Source organism: Dicentrarchus labrax, unplaced genomic scaffold (genome assembly GCF_905237075.1).
Source record: "Dicentrarchus labrax unplaced genomic scaffold, dlabrax2021, whole genome shotgun sequence".
NCBI classification, from domain to species: Eukaryota; Metazoa; Chordata; class Actinopteri; family Moronidae; genus Dicentrarchus; species Dicentrarchus labrax.
The window spans coordinates 7,324,332-7,338,515 of record NW_026136713.1 but is presented as its reverse complement, the minus strand read 5'-3'; the positions used below and the strand labels follow the sequence as shown (position 1 = coordinate 7,338,515).

Here is a 14,184-nt window from a genome sequence, read left to right as displayed (position 1 = left end):
GTAATGATCTTTGGAGATTTTTCATGCGATATCCTGACAACTATTGGATAGTTTGCCATGAAATGTGACACAGATCTCCACGGTGAATTAAACCATTGAACTTATCCAATAAAACGTCTCAGAGTCTACAGGAGGGATTATCACACAATATTTTACAGACATTTATGGTTTCCAAAGAACAAATCCTAATGACTCTGATGACCCCCAGACTTTCTGTCTAGCGCCACCATGAGGTTGAAGTTGTGATGAACTATTTGATAGATTGCTGTAAAATGTGTTACAGACATTCATGTAAGTGACCACTCAGGATGAACTGTATTGACTTTGGACATTCTTTAACTTTTTATCAGCCACTTTTATCGGGTCAGATATTTTATTTGTCCAATATTTTTTCCATGACCAAATACCTACATTATAGATTACAACATTCCCATCAGCCCCAGCTGTACTCTGTGTTCAGTGCTAATTAGCAAAATCTTAGCAAAAAAAAGTCGCCAAAGCTTCACTGGGGGTTGCGAAGCCTTCTTGAGTTTAAGGCTTGCTGGAAAACTTAAAAAATATACATAGCAGGCCTATAAATCAGTGTTTGGTTCACTTCTGTAAAGAAAATGGTAAATTGTTACATAAATTGTCTGATAGAACTATGGCCAAGCCTCAGGGACAAGAAAACACGCTTAGTAAGTCTGTATGATTGTTAAAAATTATATTCAAAAAATACATAACCAAATGACAGTTACCATGGCTGTAGATGATTTAGCCTAACAAACTTATTTATGCACAAACATTTTCGTAAATATCTCTCTGTCTGTAATTGGTGTAAAGTCTGACTTTGGCCACTCGTTTTGAAGCCTGTATGTTAAAATACAGTATGAAGTATAAAGGGTGAGAATAAGCAGTGAGGGCTTTTATCACACTGTTACTGTGCACCCTCAGACGGGCGGAGGCGGGGCGTTAGGACTGCGAGGCAGGACGCTTCAGAGAGAGTCAACACTTTCTTTTCAGACCAGAGACTTTTATTTGTGGCTCTCTGTGTGAGCTGTGCAGGTTGCAGAAGAGGCGCTGATCGTCCGGACATCCAGAGCGACTCAGCACATGGCGCTTTATTTGTACAGGCTGTAAGTTAAAGCAAGAGCTAGAGTTTTCCTTCTGGAGGACAAGCACGGAGGTAGATAGAGAGAGAGAGAGGAGGGAGAAACTACCTGCCTGTCACTGGGGATGAGGAGGAAAAGCTGGGAAATGATCCTGAAGGACTCGTCTGATGGGGAGGAAAACCTGAGTGGGATGTAAACACGGACCATCGATCTCTAAATCAGGAGGTAATGTATTATCTTTAGATTGGGAAGTGTCACTGCAGGCATCCCACAGGGAAGGGGGGGTTGGGACAGACCACCACTGCTGTATTTGCAAGTCTTTGCATGAATAAAGGTAAGAGCTTTTACAGCCTCATGTATCCAGATGATTATTCAGGACAAATGTTACTTGGTCAAATATTAAATGTGAACTCTGTATGAGGTTTTAGGTGGTTTAGTTGTTTTCTCTCAGTCTGTTTTATACTGTTTCTTTGTCTCAACCATCTTCCCTGTTAATATATAAGGGGAACTGGGGGGTGCAGATGTTATTGGCAGCTGAACTTAAGTTGACTCTGTTGTATATGTGTATCAGATAAGATAAGATCACATTTAGATGCTGAACAGGGTTTTTTATAGGCTTCAGACTTTGGTTCTGGATTCCTTCCATGTGTTACTGAAGAGTAATGTTTCTATATTTCCCCTTATATATATGCAATACAATAACTGTAGAAATATTCATTTGCACTACTTTTTGCTTTCCAAGAATGCACCATAATCTTAAAGTTACTGCGGCATCCCAAAAATCCAAACTCTGCCACCATCTTGCCTCGAGTTATGTGTTGTCACTTTTGCACAGGGATGTCTTCTGGATCATTTCCCTGTGGTTTCCACCAGAACGAGCCATTAAACCCTGAGGAAGAGCTGTGGTTTTTGGGTTGAGAGCTTGACAGTTTTGTCTTAAGAGTCAAACAATGTGTTTCAACACTGAACTGGGCTCTGAAAACAGTTACTGCTTGGCTTTACATCACCAAACACAGCCTGGTTGATACACTGCTTCATCAGCCAATTTACCACTTAGGATCCTCTGTAACTGCCACAGCTGTCATGTATCTGACACGCCAACATTGAAGGAAATTTGTACTTTCCCTGCTTACAGCAACTCCTTTTTGTAACTCTGCCTCCTTTGTAGCTTCATATAAAACAGCACATAGGTGTGTGGACAGGCCCCACCCTGTCCTTTGTTAGGGATAATGCTCTGTTTCGTCGCCGTGCCTTGACTTGTTTCTTTTCACTTTTTACACACCTGCTCTCATCGTGCAATGAGTGCCTCAGGGTCCACAGCCTTTACAAGGGATCAAGTATCTCCTTGTCCTTGCTAATCTGCCCTGAAAGCCCCATGTACACTGGGAAGTAGTTAATGTTTGATGGAAAACAACTTCTTACCCCTGAGCTTCGACAAATATTTGATTGGAGGGTTTTTACTGTAAGCTCCACAGCTCTTGTTCACCTTTTGAGTCGGCTTGTAATGAAGAATGTCTCATAGATCATGTCTAGGAACACATTTTTAAAATGATGTTTCAAGTATTCACACCCTGCATATCTTTCCCTTTTAGAGCATTGACCACTTTATTCTGGCTTCTCAGCTATGTCTGTGGCCGCTTTGCTTTATCTTTAATTAAACTTTTCTTCCTTCAGAATTCGTCTGTAATTTTTGTTCCAAGCAGATATTAAAATGCTTGTGTCCATTAGGCTGAAATCCTATTTTCCTAGTAATCTATATTGTAGGAACAAGTGGTTCATTGTTGCCTTACCACACCAGATGAAACTCAGACAGACGTTGCAACATTAGATTTGGCAAGCTGACCTCACTAGCATAGGCTGTGATTTACAATCAACAATCAACTGTGACAGAGTCCAGATTTATGGGGGATTAGTTTGTTTGGAAATGTTTTCCACTATTGCTTTCTTGACAAACATGTAGGAATTCATGCAATCTCTCAAGCATAAGCGGTTTTTCTCATGTATGTGATTATTTTCTGTGTCACTGCAGTGTTTTCCATGATGGCGCCACGTGAGAGCTCCCTCCTGACTCACCTGCTCCTGCTCCTCCAGCTCCTCCTCCCTCTCACCCTGTCCTTCCTGCACCCTCCTCACCATCCGCCGGTCCACGTCCCCACGCTGGTCCCTCACGCACCGACGCCTCTCATCCGCTCTCGCTTCAGCGCTCAGACGCAGCTGGACTTCACCACTCACTGCAACTCCAGCTGCTTCCACAGAGGAGAGCAGGAGGCCCAGAAGGAGCAGCTCACGGAGAAACTGGCCTTTGAGACTCTGTACGCCGACGGCTCTCGCACTCTCACTACTGTAGATGTGGAGGGCGACGAGGAGCTTGAAGGGGATACTGATCAACCGAAGAGAGGACTGAGAGTGAGGCCCAGGCACAAACGTGTGAGGCGGCAGATCTACGGAGCAGACGGACGTTTCAACATCCAAGGTGACGACTTCCTGTTGGATTACCCTTTCTCCACAGCTGTGCGGATCTCCACCGGCTGCACCGGTGTTCTCGTGTCCCAGCAGCACGTCCTCACGGCTGCCCACTGTGTGCACGATGGGAAGGATTATGTGAAAGGGGCCCGGAAGCTCAGGGTGGGCTTCCTGATTCCTCCGTCCATCAACAGCACCAAAGCCGGCCTCACGTCTGCCAAGAAGCCTCTGGTCCGCTGGGTGAGAGTGAAACGTACCCGTGTACCAAAGGGCTGGATCCAGGGCCCTCAGGAGATCAGCATGGACTTCGATTACGCCCTGCTGGAGCTGCGTTGGCCTCACAGACGTCCCTTCATGCGGCTCTCCGTGGCTCCCTCCTCCGATGACCTGGCAGGGAACCGCATCCACTTCTCTGGTTTTGACAGCGACAGATCTGGGGAGCTGGTGTATAGGTTCTGTCCTGTGGAAGAAGAGTCCAGCGATCTGATATACCAGCACTGCGATGCCCGCCCCGGAGCCAGTGGTTCTGGAGTGTATGGAAGAGTGTGGGACAACAGTTTGGAGCGCTGGGAAAGGAAGGTCATCGGCATTTTCTCTGGACACCAGTGGCTGGAGATAGACGGGGAGAACCGGGATTACAATGTGGCCGTTCGCATTACTCCTCTGAAGTTTGCTCAGATCTGTTACTGGGTGCACGGTAACCGACTAGACTGTGTCCAGGACTGAGCATTACAAAAGCAGGACTAAAAGACAAGGAGGAAGTTTTGAAAGTGTTGTATGAAAAACACAAGATAGCACAAAGTGACTGAAACAAATACAGGGTGAAATGTTTAATTTTCTCTAAAGAAAGAAGAGTGAAACAGGATTAAATCCATAAATAACACCCTTCAGTGATTCACCACTAGAGCAGATCCAGTTATTTCTCTCCTGTGTTTAATTTGCTCCCTTCAACCTCTGGGCCTATTAAACAAATCTGCCTGTGAGATCATCACCACGGCATCCTTTAATATGCCCGCAGTCAGATTTATAACACACTCAGTGTTTCCATAGTATTAACATAAACCTTTTTTTTACAAGAGGGAAAGTGTGTGTACAGAGTGTGTCAGTAGCACCAGATTATTTTCCTTCTGTGGATGACGGCTGTCTATTGACATTTTGCCTTTACAACCATCTTTTAGGATTGTTTGGTATTTTTAAAGCTCTTCCAGGATCAGTTCATGCAGTTTATTGGACACCACTGATGCCTTTCAACATAGTTTCAGCCGACAGTATGCTCTTCTCAACGTGGGCTGGAGAAACATGTTAATTTTATTTTTTTGAAAAATGCTTGATATATTTTAATAAACAGAGATTTATAACAGCGTCTGTGTCAATCGTCTTGACTTGGTTTCAGGAGTGGTGTTGGGGACCCCCGTGTGGTCGTAACAGGCACTGCAGTATCGGTGGACCTGAACACCAGTTTGGTTTAAATGGACTTCAGAGCTGAATAACAAATTAGTTATTACAAGAAATAAATGTCAAGTTTGTTTGGTTCCAACAGATGAAGTCTTACATGAAACTGAACTGAACAAGTTCAAATATTAAAACTTTGCATTTAGGACATTGTGATCGGCATTTAAAAAAATATTTTTAGACATTTTACTGTCAGAATAGTTAGTAGATGATAAAAATGAGTTAGTTTCAGCCATAATTTAATCTGAATCAGGTAGTTTGTGCAGTAAAAACCTTAAATGTAGGACTTTAAAATGGGCACCATCCACCATAATGCTATAATAGGTTATAGGGATTTCATGTGAGGGAAAATAAAGTGAAAAAAAGAGCAGAACCAAATCAGTAGTTTAGTGCTTTTTATTAGAGATAAGGAGACGATACAAAACATCCACCATTCAATATTCAGTCTTAACTCTGACCGCTGGTCTTTCATATACACATCGCTCCCCATCAGACCTTCATAACACCAAAGATTTTAAATCAAGAGGATCCTGGTTTTTAAACAGGTACAAGGAATGTTGTCCGTTTACTACATCAAATGCCATGGTTTTCTGACCCAGAACTGGAAATAAAAAGGAATCACACATGTTTTGGAATTTGCATGTTTAAAAAGAAAGATAAAACAAAACAACAAAAGAAAAATATATATATTTAACCGTGTTCCCCCAGAGAAAGTTTTGTTACATCTTGTGCGATCAAGAGTGAATTAGTTCATACTACACCTAGTCTCAACTACACACTTACAAAACTTAACTAGAAGTTTGGCAAAAAAAATAAATGTAGTTGGAACAATTATTTGTCAGGATTTGATTGTTGGAAAACTAAAGTTTTTTGCCTGTCCCTTTCTCTGCAATCATTCAAATGGAACCTGGAGAGAACAAAACCCCGTCCTTAAACATGAACAATATGTGTATTTTAGTATCATCATCCTTCCTCAGTTGTATCTTAATGTTTTTTTTTTTCTTAGTATGTGTTTTGTTCATATTCTTTATGTTGCGTGAACTGGAATGACAGTCTGCATTTGTGGAATTTATTTATTTTTTTGTCTGTCACTTGACCCAAAACCCACCCACAATATCCCACCCAGAGAGTCCTGCAATTGGTGCTGGTTCTGCTTTTGCCCTTCTCCAAACCACACTGGAATGAACAGCTAAACCCAACAGATGTGTCTGAAAGGCCTCGATCGAAGCCAGAGAGAGGGGAGAGGGAGGGGCAATATTTATATAGGGGATCCTTCCAGGCTGACTACTGACGAGCCGCCAAGCTTTTCTGCCAGGGTGTGCCGGTCTTTGAGGTCTTCCAAACCATTCACCTGCCACTCGTGCTTAATACCTGAAATAAAGTAAAAAAACCATGTTAGAATTACAATGTTGTACAAGTTTTCAGACAAAAATAAATCTCACTGAATCACGTTTATTAACAACATATCCTTTTAGTACGTCTATCTGGTGAAAACTGTCTAATAGCAGCAGGCCATTGTAATATTGTAATAAATGGACAAAATCCTCTCTTGTGGTAATTTAGATTGTCTTTATTATAATAATAATAATAATAATAATAATAATAATAATAATAATCATCATCATCAACATATGAAAAAATATTGACAGATAGAAATCTGGTTCAGTACGCAACGTTTACAAATGTGATGTAGAAACTTGAAGCCACCAGTGCACATACACTGAGAATGGACTTTACAGTGAAGTAGGAGACATGATGGGGTAGAAGACTTAAAAAAAAAAAAAAAAAAAAAAACATATCAGACACATTACTGTTCCAAACAGACCATTTGTATTGTATGGTTTTAATAGAGGTCTGAAGGGGATCTTTAATTAAGCATTACAAGTTCTTAGATCATACGAGTCTGTCCTACATATCCAAATATACAAATAGGTTTTGTAGGTGAGCAGCAACTTTGTGGTGTATATTCTGAACACTTTCTGGTGAAAAGCAGCATTAGCTCTGATATAAATAAAGCATGGAAGCAAACTAATGGCTACCAATGCACAACTAAATGAAAAGGAGTGCAAGATCACAAAATTAGAAAACAGAAGTGAATACTCAGTCTACACCAGTGTTATTGTTCAATGTAACATTTTCCCCCACTGGCCAACTCACTTTTAGATTCTGAAAACATTTTAGCGAATATGGATAGAAAATAAAAGGCATTCATTTTATGGTTATTTAGTATATAGTTTTTGTGTGCACATGTTTATTCCAAGCTCCTGTCTGCTCCTGTGAGCCACCTGTCCACTGCAGACAGTTCAACTGCGCCATGTCTGGACATGACGGCGCATGTTTTTGATAACTGTGCCTTTAAAAACACAAACCCGCTCCGTTGACCTTTCAATGGAACCGCTGGCAAACTGTACAAAGCATACCACTATTGTTGCTTCAATGAAAGCAGAAATCCCCTCTTTCTTTTCGCAGCCTTATACGTTTCCTTTGAGTACCGCAAATATGACAATGTACAGTATTATGGTGAATGACTGTAGGGCGGGAAAGAGCGTGTATAAACTTTTACTTAAAGGAAATAAACAATTTTCCCTATTAATCAATTATTGTTATCAGCTCAAACCTTAATTCAATTAAATATAAATAAATAATAAAAAACTGTAGGTATAAGAGGAGAGAAATAGACTAGGGATGGCTATTTAAAGCGAAAGATTAGGTTTATGTAATGATGGGTTTTTAAGCAGTATTAATGGTCTTGTCCACAAGGGGGCAGCGGAAGAATCTATTAACACAATCAAACAATTTCCTATTTGAATATCCAAAAGACCAGATGCTATGTAAGCATTCATTTGTCATTGTGATTCTGGCCACCTGACACATTTATGTTGAATATTCACTCTCCATTTAGCTCAACAGGCGGCTAAACGGAGAGCGAATATTCACCAGCTAGTTGTGCTGCTGTGTCTGAAAACAACACTCACTATGAGCAGTGAACTAAAATATGCTCATTAAAACCGACTGCAGATTGACAATTCTCGGTGGGTTTGTCACAATACACGGTCATCTGACTCATTGTTAATAGAAAAATACTGATCAGTGCAGCTTTAAGTTAAGGTATGGACTGGGTGTGGTTATAGTTGAAGTTTATGTTTAGGTAAAAATGTTTGCGCCTGCATCTTTGTGATTCTAAAAGTGTTTATCCATCAACAAAACCACTAAATATATATATATATATATATATATATATATATATATCTCTATATCCACACACACACACACCTATTTACCTTCAAATTTTCTCTTGATTGCATCTTTTGAGCTGGCATAGATCATCTTGCTCTTCAAGGGGGCACTTTCTGGAGCCCTGTGAGTGGGAGGAAGAAAGTGATTAAAGCCAAATGTTGTCTTAAGGTTGGTCATAAACCATTTAATGTCTGATAATGGTTGCCCTCACCAGAAGATAAAGACCAGGTCTTCCTTCTTTGTTTCTTTGGTCTCATAGGTGGCGTCATACAGGGCGTAGCGGCAGTCGTCTGGGGGCAGCATCTTCACAAAGTGCTGGTATGGGTCCTGGACGGTGGTTCCCAAGTCACCCAGCAGAATCTCTTTGTCTTCATCAAGAACAATGTTCTTGAGGTCCTTGCTGATGCAGAACAGAATGGCCTTCTTCCTCTTCCTCTTCTCATCCTCGTTCGCCTGAGCCTTACGCACCTTCATGTCATTGAAGACTGCGATAACTTCATCTGTGACTTTCACACCGGAGGCCTGCGGAGAGAACAATCTGTTAACTCAGAGTTTAATGTATTTACAGATTTACATGGCAGCTGCCATCACTGCTACTGGCCATGTTTTCTTCCAAACTAATACGGATTGGTTTTTTTAAATATAGCATTATAGTTATTTGACAGACTTTACAGGGGATCGAGCAACATTGCTAGAACACTGAATTGTTCTTTAATCAATGGATTGATTTGGGCAAATATCATGACACACTGTTAATCTGTTAAATGCTCAAGACGCTTTTTGATTTAAAAAAAAACGACAAACTCACTGGTTTTACCTTCTCAAATGTGAATATTTGCTGTTTTAGCAGACACATAATATTATACTAAATACGTCCTGGTGTTGTACTGCTGGCCAGACCAAAAAAAAAAATAAAAATAAAAAAAGCACTTCACATCTAAACTTGGGCTTTTGGAAATTGTGACACACTGACCCAAATGACTCATTTGGAAAATAATCAACAAACTAATGGATAATTGTTAGCTGCAGTCCTACTCCACAGTGAGGGCTTGAACAGTTGCCATTGTCTAACAGGCTAGAAGTGACGACTCAAGCACAGTAAATGCAGACATGATGAAGCAGAAGGAGGGCCTGAGAGGGCGGCATGTGACTATCACACACACAGAGCAGGAATGCTTCTTACGAGGCCGACTGATAAGTATTGAAATAAAAAGGTGTGGCTGTGACAAACTGTTATAGTGGAGGAAGATTTATGTTGTGTAATGCAAATTGTATTATTACTGTCAGCAGCGTCGGTCCAAATGAAATCAACACTGATCATTCAGTCAGTACAGCCTTTTAATCCCATTTATTATGCATGAGGTCAGACTGTAAGAATACTGAAGGACAGAAATAAAATATGTGGCCAGCATGGCTTGTCCAAAGTCCACCTCGAACATGAATACTAATATGTTCAGCTAACAGGTGTGTCAGCTAAGTCTCTGTGACAGTGACGGGAGCAGAAGGTATAAAACATTACATCTGCGCTCTTTCTGCGAGCAGAGGGAACAGCCATGTATCTCTACCATAAAGATGACCATGTGGGTGAGGGTGCGGTCAGGAATTAAGTGTTTCAGTGCAGGGTTCAGTCACAGACAATGGGGCTTCTGTAGAAATATAGAATACAAGTCACATCGCAGAGTCACAGCTGCTGCATAAACTCAATCAGGTCTTCTGACTCTGTTTAAAGCACTCCATCACAGGAAAATGCAATCTCAGGAGAAGATGGAAGAAAACTGCTAGCTACCAGCAATGTGTCAGTGGGAAAAAAAAAAAAAAGAGACAACAATGAAAAGGAAATAATGGGCAGGAAAGACGGAAAAGGAACCCCACTGCAAAGCAGCAGAGGCAGGCACCGTATGTTTACTTAGGGCGTAAAAGACCTATATGAGATAACCGTGAATTTTAGAGTAATAATTAACCAGCAAACACCCGTACTCACTTCCTTAATCCCATCAATAAAATAATTGTACCAGATATTTACCCCACCCCAACCTTTTCATTGCAGCATTGTCTGTTTCCAAAACATCTGCTGAGGTTAACAAATTTGTATTTTCCCCTTTGCATACGATATGGCACATGACACATTTGTCTCGCTGTGTTCTTCCTCTATGATGACGTTGAGAAATGACGACCATATGCTTTGCATGCCTGACTTTTCCACACAAACACAACATTACATCTTTTAAGTCAATAAAGTACCTTTGTTTCTACTTCTTCCTCCCCACTGCCTTGCTTTGGCCTAATCTGGCAGCTAGTTTATATTCTGTTTATTTTGTTGTTGCAGCCAGTATCACTATGGCGATTACTAGACTCACCTAATCTAATCTTAACCATGGATACTTAAAAAAAAAAAAAAAAAAAAAACAGAAGTCAAGGTTCAAGTGACTCAAGACAAACCTGGTCGGTCTAAGTCTTGAATTCCTTTACACACATTAACAGTTAAGATTACAGGCCTCACACTATTATCACACAGGCCTAATGGGATTATACCCAAACTGACACAAAAAAAACACACACAGCAAAGGGGAAGTGTGCAGCGGTTCACAGCTCAGACTCAGCAATTAAAAAGGCAATACACACATAGCTGGACGTTAACAAAAACTTATATAAAATGCATTATGTGACATTATTGTTTTTGTGTTGCGCTGAAAATAACGCATAATACTTCGTATCGGTATATCTATGGTTCTCTAATGTTTGATGACTGTATTTTAAATAAACAGATTATTCCCTCTTGGTATTGTATAGTAGTCTAATGACGTGATGAGCGTGCAGTGCGTATAAACGGCTGTACGAATTAGATGCGCAACTTAAAAAAAAAAAAAAAAAAAGAGACAACAATGAAAAGGAAATAATGGGCAGGAAAGACGGAAAAGGAACCCCACTGCAAAGCAGCAGAGGCAGGCACCGTATGTTTACTTAGGGCGTAAAAGACCTGTATGAGATAACCGTGAATTTTAGAGTAATAATTAACCAGCAAACACCCGTACTCACTTCCTTAATCCCATCAATAAAATAATTGTACCAGATATTTACCCCACCCCAACCTTTTCATTGCAGCATTGTCTGTTTCCAAAACATCTGCTGAGGTTAACAAATTTGTATTTTCCCCTTTGCATACGATATGGCACATGACACATTTGTCTCGCTGTGTTCTTCCTCTATGATGACGTTGAGAAATGACGACCATATGCTTTGCATGCCTGACTTTTCCACACACAAACACAAAATTACATCTTTTAAGTCAATAAAGTACCTTTGTTTCTACTTCTTCCTCCCCACTGCCTTGCTTTGGCCTAATCTGGCAGCTAGTTTATATTCTGTTTATTTTGTTGTTGCAGCCAGTATCACTATGGCGATTACTAGACTCACCTTATCTAATCTTAACCATGGATACTTAAAAAAAAAAAAAAAAAAAACAGAAGTCAAGGTTCAAGTGACTCAAGACAAACCTGGTCAGTCTAAGTCTTGAATTCCTTTACACACATTAACAGTTAAGATTACAGGCCTCACACTATTATCACACAGGCCTAATGGGATTATACCCAAACTGACACAAAAAAAACACACACAGCAAAGGGGAAGTGTGCAGCGGTTCACAGCTCAGACTCAGCAATTAAAAGGCAATACACACATAGCTGGACGTTAACAAAAACTTATATAAAATGCATTATGTGACATTATTGTTTTTGTGTTGCGCTGTAAATAACGCATAATACTTCGTATCGGTATATCTATGGTTCTCTAATGTTTGATGACTGTATTTTAAATAAACAGATTATTCCCTCTTGGTATTGTATAGTAGTCTAATGACGTGATGAGCGTGCAGTGCGTATAAACGGCTGTACGAATTAGATGCGCAACTTAAAAAAAAAAAAAAAAAAAAAAAAAGGTGCGCAGTACCGACCATGAAGATCCAGAGACAGCGGCCCGTTAGCTTCAGCTAGCGGATCCGACCGGGAGCCACACCGCCGTTACATAATATCACAATTCATTCAAATATCTGAGACACATCAACTTAGACACGGAGGAATGATCACACAGCAAATGGTGGTAAAATGAATCTAACGGCAGATTCGTTGTAATACAGCACCAAACAAAATGGTCTTTGCACCAAATTCAGGGTGGGGCCATGAATGCAGCACACGCACATGTGTGCGCTAGCTTGCTATATAAGGCGAAGCTCGGCTCAATCGGACCGATCGTTGTCAATTCATTCATTTGTGTCCCAGTACAACTCGGAATAAACATACATATTGTCCGTGTAGTGTCCCTGGGAGTGAGCAGTCTCCTGGTCTGGAGATCGCAGTCAACCAGCGTGTGTAACAGTGCTAGCTGCGGAGCCGTGTACAGACAAAGAACGACAAAATCACAGCTAGCGCCATAATGGGTGTCATTTTCTGTCTGTGCTAACGAAGCTAGTTCGGCTAACAATACCGAGAGCTGGTTAGCCCCGGGGCGCTGCTGCACCTGCCAGCGCTGCACTGTTATTCTGTGAGAGCCTCGACGAGCACAGGTGAAATTAACGTGAAAAACACCGCGGAACCGAGTCCGGACACCGACCAGAACCTTTCAGCTGTTTGTCGGCGAAACACGGAGAGATGAGCGAAATGGCGCCAGTTGTTTTGGGCCGTTAGGTATTTTATTTGGTACATTATCAACACTTATATATAAAAATAAAATAAAATGAGCGCCCGGTGGATGCTGTCTGCCTGTGACGAATATAAAACCTTTAAAGTTTAGTGAGCCGCTCCGACACCAGAGCGGTTCGCTCACTAGCACCGGCGCTAGCTGCGGCGGCGGCGGCGGCACAGCGCCGGTTTACCAGCTAACTACGTTTGATGCTAAAAACGAAGACAATCCGGTATAAAACAAACACAAACCTTCTCCAAACCTCACACATCTCAAGATTAAGTCTGTACTCGACCGTAACACCAGCGAGGACACATAACGTGGGGTAAAAGCGCCGTTCAACCTACCATTGCAGTAGCTGGGGGTAGGTCAGCGTCGGGTACAAACTGGACTGTGATGATGAAGTGTTGGTCTCGCTCACACACTCAATACACAACGTGAACGCGCCTATAAGCGCGAGCCTGGCTCGAGGGTAGTGCACGAGCGGGAGCGCCTGTGTGTTCACCCCGAGCGCCCGGCGGTGTTGTTGCTGCGGGGTGTTTACTGTTCACCGACATATCCAAAGACAAAGAGCGCCGCTTGTCCAATGTAATGATTAATTATCTTTAGTTTAATGTTTTTATATATAAATTAAACAGGTGATGTAACAACAGAGACAACAATTAACGTACATTTTAACGTATTATAGACCACTGTTTTTAAACATGACACTAATCGACATCCGTTCGAGGGAAATAATGTTTTGCCTCTTCATTTCTCTTTATATACTTGTTCTTGATATTTTGCATGTTTCTTTTAATAGTTTGATTTCGTTTTTGTGCCGGCGGTAGGCCAGCGTGAACAAATCAAACACACCGACTGGTTAGCGGAGAGCATCATGGGAATGTGTGTTTGTGTAGTATTTGAATAAACCTACAAATCCCCGTAACATCCGATGTTAAACATATAAAGAGATTTAATAGTGCTGCTCGACGCACAACTACCATTAAGATGATGAGTGAAGCTTGTTGATGCTCTGCAGCCACACCTTTTTATTTAGTGGTTATTATTATAACCTGTTTCCAAAAAGAAAACCATTAAAATATATATATTTAATACGTGTTTGTAACCATTGTTGAGTGATTACAGTATCTGAACCTGAACGCATCACCCCGATGGCGTTATGTGTGATCGATAAGTGAGTCCGTCGTGTTTTAACCGACATTCAGCAGCTCGTCGGGCTCAAAGCGGGTTTCAGGCTGGAAGGAAATTCTCCGCCATCCCTCCC

General features: G+C 41.2%; 2 protein-coding genes across 2 annotated transcripts; one reads left to right on the top strand and one right to left on the bottom strand.

Annotated features, from left to right (window-relative positions):
• Positions 1 to 982: 982 nt before the first annotated feature.
• On the top strand, positions 983 to 4,915 carry LOC127374013 (serine protease 23). Its single transcript, XM_051418925.1, has 2 exons — positions 983 to 1,316; positions 3,121 to 4,915. The coding sequence occupies exon 2, from the start codon at positions 3,129 to 3,131 to the stop codon at positions 4,278 to 4,280; it is 1,152 nt and encodes a 383-aa protein (XP_051274885.1). The 5' UTR covers positions 983 to 1,316; positions 3,121 to 3,128; the 3' UTR covers positions 4,281 to 4,915.
• Positions 4,916 to 5,386: 471 nt separating this feature from the next.
• Positions 5,387 to 13,402, bottom strand: cfl1 (cofilin 1). Its single transcript, XM_051418926.1, has 4 exons — positions 13,265 to 13,402; positions 8,455 to 8,765; positions 8,288 to 8,364; positions 5,387 to 6,377 (listed from the first exon to the last, which is right to left on the bottom strand). Exons 1-4 carry the CDS (start codon positions 13,265 to 13,267, stop codon positions 6,265 to 6,267), a joined length of 504 nt encoding a protein of 167 aa, XP_051274886.1. The 5' UTR covers positions 13,268 to 13,402; the 3' UTR covers positions 5,387 to 6,264.
• Positions 13,403 to 14,184: the final 782 nt, after the last annotated feature.

Bases quoted from the DNA above. Each gene is read 5' to 3' on its own strand.
- LOC127374013 (XM_051418925.1), top strand. From the start codon at position 3,129: ATGATGGCGCCACGTGAGAGCTCCCTCCTGACTCACCTGCTCCTGCTC.
- cfl1 (XM_051418926.1), bottom strand. The intron at 8,365-8,454 runs GTGAGGGCAACC...TCCCACTCACAG, and splicing joins GACCTGGTCTTTATCTTCTG to GGCTCCAGAAAGTGCCCCCT. The intron at 6,378-8,287 runs GTAAATAGGTGT...ACTTTATTTCAG, and splicing joins AATCAAGAGAAAATTTGAAG to GTATTAAGCACGAGTGGCAG.